The sequence below is a fragment of the Vespa velutina genome, chromosome 3, assembly GCF_912470025.1.
Source record: "Vespa velutina chromosome 3, iVesVel2.1, whole genome shotgun sequence".
NCBI classification, from domain to species: domain Eukaryota; kingdom Metazoa; phylum Arthropoda; class Insecta; order Hymenoptera; family Vespidae; genus Vespa; species Vespa velutina.
The window spans coordinates 7,629,221-7,635,132 of record NC_062190.1 but is presented as its reverse complement, the minus strand read 5'-3'; the positions used below and the strand labels follow the sequence as shown (position 1 = coordinate 7,635,132).

General features: G+C 35.6%; 1 protein-coding gene across 1 annotated transcript; it reads right to left on the bottom strand.

The window, feature by feature from the left end:
- Positions 1–2,343: 2,343 nt before the first annotated feature.
- LOC124947631 (uncharacterized serine-rich protein C215.13-like) lies at positions 2,344–5,148 on the bottom strand. Its single transcript, XM_047490050.1, has 2 exons — positions 5,082–5,148; positions 2,344–4,980 (listed from the first exon to the last, which is right to left on the bottom strand). Exons 1-2 carry the CDS (start codon positions 5,136–5,138, stop codon positions 2,728–2,730), a joined length of 2,310 nt encoding a protein of 769 aa, XP_047346006.1. The 5' UTR covers positions 5,139–5,148; the 3' UTR covers positions 2,344–2,727.
- Positions 5,149–5,912: the final 764 nt, after the last annotated feature.

The following is a 5,912-nucleotide window of genomic DNA, read 5'->3' as shown; positions in this document are numbered from 1 at the left end:
GTCTCCCAAAAGCGGTAACCTCCACGTGGTGAGATCTGGATCGATATTACTTGCAATATATTGAGATCTAATGTGATGTAAGTACTATCGGGCGAATGGTTGTATATTTCAGTGTGTTTCTAAAATCGATTTTTTCTATTTCTAATTATAATTTACATTTTTATGATTAAACATACTTCAATAGATAAATATGATCAGATATAGTAGGATTCTAAAATAATTTTTTAGAGAAACTCATTGAAAAATTTTCATTATCTGCGTTATTCTTATTCGTTCTTATTTATCCATATTTATCCTAACTTATTCTTATTGATTTTCATTTATTCTTTTTTCTTCTTATTCTTATTTATGCTTTTCAGGTTAAATATCGAGTTAAATAATATCGGAACCAATAACTGTTTAAATATGCTTTAGCTATTTGTATAAATTTAATTGAATATAAAATGTATAAAATTTGTACGATTAACAAACGCTTTTCAATTAATCCATCTTTGAGAAGAAGAAATTTCTGACCTTTTCTCTTTCTCTCTTGTTAGATATACTAATATTTTTTTTTATACAAAAATTTTTGCCCAACATGGATTGAACTTTAATTGTTAGGTTATAAGTGTTAACCTTAACAAAGCTTATTAACCGATACAACGATCTCATAAGGATGAAAGCGTTATTTTCCTATTGCCCTCGTAGTTCATATTTCGTTTGTATGTGTCGCTGAAGTCGCAAATTATTAGGAGGAAAAAATGGTGAACAGATTTATGAAAAAAATCGTATAATTTCTATTAAATATATTTACGTATACAAGTTTGTAAAAGTAATGATCATGAGAATGAATTTTTTTTTTAACAGATAGAGACTAAGTCACAAAGAATTGATTTCTAATCAGAACTGTCGTTGCGTTCCGTCGTCTTTCGAGGTAGATCTGAAATCCGATCTTTTAGAGAGGCTCGTTACCAATCGGAACGGGCTTGACGGTTACACGGCATTTCACTTAGAGAAACAAATATCTATCTGTGCGAATGTTGGATCGAAGCGCAAATGCAAGGAAGATAGGAAGGAAAGAAGGAAGGAAGGAAGGAAGGAAGGAATGAAGGAAGAATCAGAATCAGGTTCAGTGGCCTCGATAGAAGGACGGCCTTCTTGCATCTTCAACGTGTTCTTCTCAGTGAAAAGTTAGTCCAAGGTCATAACGAGAAGAACGGAGAAAAAAGAGAGAAAGAGAGAGAAGAGCGATGATGGTTCCTCGATCGTCGTATGAATCGACCTCCTCACGGAAGGCAAACCTCAGTGTTCGCAAATATTGAATCTTTGCGATCGGTCCGAGATGGTACTTTGTGAAGAGGCACACACAAATTGCCGAGTCAGAAAATAGAGAGAGAGAGAGAGAGAGAAAAGGAACTTTGCAATGAGAAAAGAGCCACTCGAATGTTATGTGCATGATGGAGAGTCTTCTGAATGATTTTGGATATTTCTTTTTATCTACATCTCTCTCTCTCTCTCTCTCTCTCTCTCTCTCTCTCTCTCTCTCTCTCGTTCTGTCTCTGTTTCTATGCGCGTGTTCATGTGTGTGTGTGTGTGTGTAAGTGTGTTTGTCTGGAACTCGAGGTCAAGTTATATTTTTCATGATTTTAGTGAATACTTTAATCTCAAGGTAATCGTATTTTTCTACCTTTTTGTTTCTTTTTTTTTTCTTTTTCTTTTCTTTTTTTTTTTTTTTAATATCTTAATTGAATCCATTTGTAAGTTTATATTTGTGATAAAATTCGTATCGTAATCGTTACCTTAATAAAGTTAAAGTGATTATTTTTCAATATCGAATATCGTGGCTTTTCTTATGATTTTACATTGTGAAATATTTCTCTTCTTTTTTCAAATTATTTTTTAAAACTTTTTCTCTTCCTTTTTCTTTTTTTCTTTTTTGTTGTTTATAAAAAATCGATATGGAGACTTTTATCGAAGTTAAAGTTGAAGATGAGATAGTTGATACTTATTAAAAAGTATCAAATTGAAAGGATTTCATAATTTTCTTTTTTTTTTTTCTTTTTTTTTTTCATTCATCGTTGGTATATTCTTGAATCCTTGTGTTATACGTGTCACATATGCACGCACGCATATATATATATATATATATATATATATATATATATATATATATGCATATCTATCTCGAACCGGTCGTCACATCGAAAGGATCATTAACGGAATGACTCGCGTCATTTCGAATTTTTCTTTCGGTCCTACGCGAAAAGTAAATTCGTTGGCGCCACAAAGGTGAAGTACTCACCTCGGTTCGGTAAATATTGAATATTCGTAAACTTACTCGCTTGTCACCGATTTTTTCGATTATATTATTCTCTTTTTTTTTTCTTCGATATTCGTTAGCCGGTGAAATCGACATTACCATCGATCTGAAGTAAATACGTAGTTAATTAACATCGAAATGAATTGTATAATAAAGTATTGGGAGATGACATAAGAATATTTCAAAAAAGAGTATTTCAAAAAATAAAAGAAAGAAAAAGTGCATTTTTTTCGATGCTTACATTTTGTTAGATACTTTTTTTTTTTATTTTTTCTTTATGACTAATAATTTTAGCTCCATAGGGTTAATTAATAATAAACGGTAAAGGTAGATTTCTTGGGTGCTTGGGTTTTTGTATATTCAGAATTGGAAGAACTAGGAAGAGTTTCTAGGTACTTCGCTTTGTTCTTCACAAAATGAACATGGATCTAATAGCGAGGACAGTTACAGATGCATTTGCTACATGGATTTTCAGAACTGGAAGAACTTGGTGAAGCAGAGCTGCTGGATGCTTCAGTTGGTTCTTCAGAACTGGCAGAACTTGGTGAAGCAGAGCTGCTGGATGCTTCAGTTGGTTCTTCAGAATTGGAAGAACTTGGTGAAGCAGAGCTGCTGGATTCTTCAGTTGGTTCTTCAGAACTGGCAGAACTTGGTGAAGCAGAGCTGCTGGATTCTTCAGTTGGTTCTTCAGAACTGGCAGAACTTGGTGAAGCAGAGCTGCTGGATGCTTCAGTTGGTTCTTCAGAATTGGAAGAACTTGGTGAAGCAGAGCTGCTGGATTCTTCAGTTGGTTCTTCAGAACTGGAAGAACTTGGTGAAGCAGAGTTGTTGGATGCTTCAGTTGGTTCTTCAGAACTGGCAGAACTTGGTGAAGCAGAGCTGCTGGATGCTTCAGTTGGTTCTTCAGAACTGGCAGAACTTGGTGAAGCAGAGCTGTTGGATGCTTCAGTTGGTTCTTCAGAACTGGAAGAACTTGGTGAAGCAGAGCTGTTGGATGCTTCAGTTGGTTCTTCAGAACTGGAAGAACTTGGTGAAGCAGAGCTGTTGGATGCTTCAGTTGGTTCTTCAGAACTGGAAGAACTTGGTGAAGCAGAGCTGTTGGATGCTTCAGTTGGTTCTTCAGAACTGGAAGAACTTGGTGAAGCAGAACTGCTAGATTTTTCACAAGGAGTAGAATCAGTACCTAACGAGGTCGAGCTGCTGGATTCTTCATAAGGAGAAGAATCAGTATCTGGCAAACTAGTGCTGCTGGACGCTTCGGTTGGTTTTTCAGAACTGGAAGAACTTGGTGAGGCAGAGCTACTAGATTCTTCAGTTGGTTTATCAGAACTGGACGAACTTGGTGAGGCAGAACTGCTAGATTCTTCATAAGGAGAAGAATCAGTACCTAGCGAGGTCGAGCTGCTGGATTCTTCATAAGGAGAAGAATCAGTATCTGGCAAACTAGTGCTGCTGGACGCTTCGGTTGGTTTTTCAGAACTGGAAGAACTTGGTGAGGCAGAGCTACTAGATTCTTCAGTTGGTTTATCAGAACTTGACGAACTTGGTGAGGCAGAACTACTAGATTCTTCATAAGGAGAAGAATCAGTATCTGGCAAAGTGGAGCTGCTGGATGCTTCGGTTGGTTTTTCAGAACTGGAAGAACTTGGTGAACCAGAGTTATTATACGTTGCGGTAGATTGTCCTGGACTGGAAGAACTTGGTGAGGCAGAGCTACTAGATCCTTTGCAAGGAATAGAAGCAGTACTAGGTGATTTAGTACTGCTCGATGATCCAGTTGGGTGTACAGTACTGTGAGTACTGGGTGATTTAGAACTGCTGGATGGTTTGGTCGGATGTGTACTAGAACTAGGTGGTTTAGTACTTTTGGATGGTCCAGTTGGGCGTACAGTACTGTGAGTACTGGGTGATTTAGAACTGCTGGATGGTTTGGTCGGATGTGTACTATTAGGAGAACTAGGTGGTTTAGTACTTTTGGATGGTCCAGTTGGGCGTACAGTACTGTGAGTACTGGGTGATTTAGAACTGCTGGATGGTTTGGTCGGATGTGTACTATTAGGAGAACTAGGTGGTTTAGTACCGCTGGATGATCCAGTTGGGCGTACAGTACTGTGAGTACTGGGTGATTTAGAACTGCTGGATGGTTTGGTCGGATGTATAGTACTAGGAGAACTAGGTGGTTTAGTACCGCTGGATGATCCAGTTGGGCGTACAGTACTGTGAGTACAGGGTGATTTAGAACTGCTGGATGGTTTGGTCGGATGTATAGTACTAGGAGAACTAGGTGGTTTAGTACCGCTGGATGATCCAGTTGGGTGTATAGTAGTCTGATGTGAGGTAGACTTTTCAGTAGTAGTGGAAGTACTTTTGCTTCCCCAAGGCAATATGGGAACAGGAATAGGTATACGAGGATGAGGGAAAGGAAGAAGAGGTAGAGAAGGAAGCTTCAATCCTCCACTTACTCCTGCTCCCGCTTCTACACCTGATTTGCCATTTGGTCCTTTTATTCCTGCGTTTATATTTATGCCTGCTCCTCCTTCTATTCCTGCTTTTGATCCCCCATTCCCTTTTGCACCTAAACCTGCTCCTATCTTTATGTCCGCTCCTGCACTTCTTCCATTTCCTGCATTTACTTTTCCATTTATCTGTAGGTTTGCTCCTGCTCCCACATTAGGAAATATCTATAATATATAATAATTTGAACATTTAGAATACATTTTTTTTTATAGACGATCATTAAAATCCATTCAACGTTGGTAATGTTATAATTATATTAACTTACGGAGTAGGCAGAGCTATAAGCCACAAGGAAGAGTAGAGAGTACGCTAATACCTTCATGATAGCTTGCTTCTTATTTTCTTTTCAAATTTTGAGCCTTTAACCGGGATATTTATACGGTGCTCCTGAATAGGAATTAATTTATTATCCTATTGACAAGCGTTAATGACGTCAGAGCATATGTTTTGACAATAACTACGATACTCGTCATGAATTGTAAATAACGATATTATTTGTAGTTTCAGAAATAATGGTTTTTTTTCCGGATGTTTATGTGTAATATCGAATAAAACTGTCGCTTATTATCTTTTCACATATATCTTAATTTTAATTATTAGTTCATTTCGAAAGTTTTTGCGTAGTATTCAATTATGACGCATTTCTAATCGTCATAGTTGATACAGACACATATCAATCATTTATGAAATTTGTTGATATTTTTAATTTATTATCTGCAACTATATACACACACACACACACACACACATATATATATATATATATATATATATATATATATATATATATATATATATGTATATGTATTAAAAATTGCGTTTTTTATTATATGAATATTTTTTCTTTTTATACATATATATTTTTTTTAAATGAAAAAGAAACTTCACTAAATATTTACATACACACATACATATATACATATATATTATTTTCTTAATTAATATACTTAATTAGACGTTTCTTTTCTCATTTGCGCAGTGTGGATTTAATTTTTCATAATCTATCAAGAATTATTTATTTATTATAAGGAAGCTTTTATTTTTTTCATAAATAATTTTACTATTTCTTTTTTTTTTTTTTTTTTTTTACGAATAA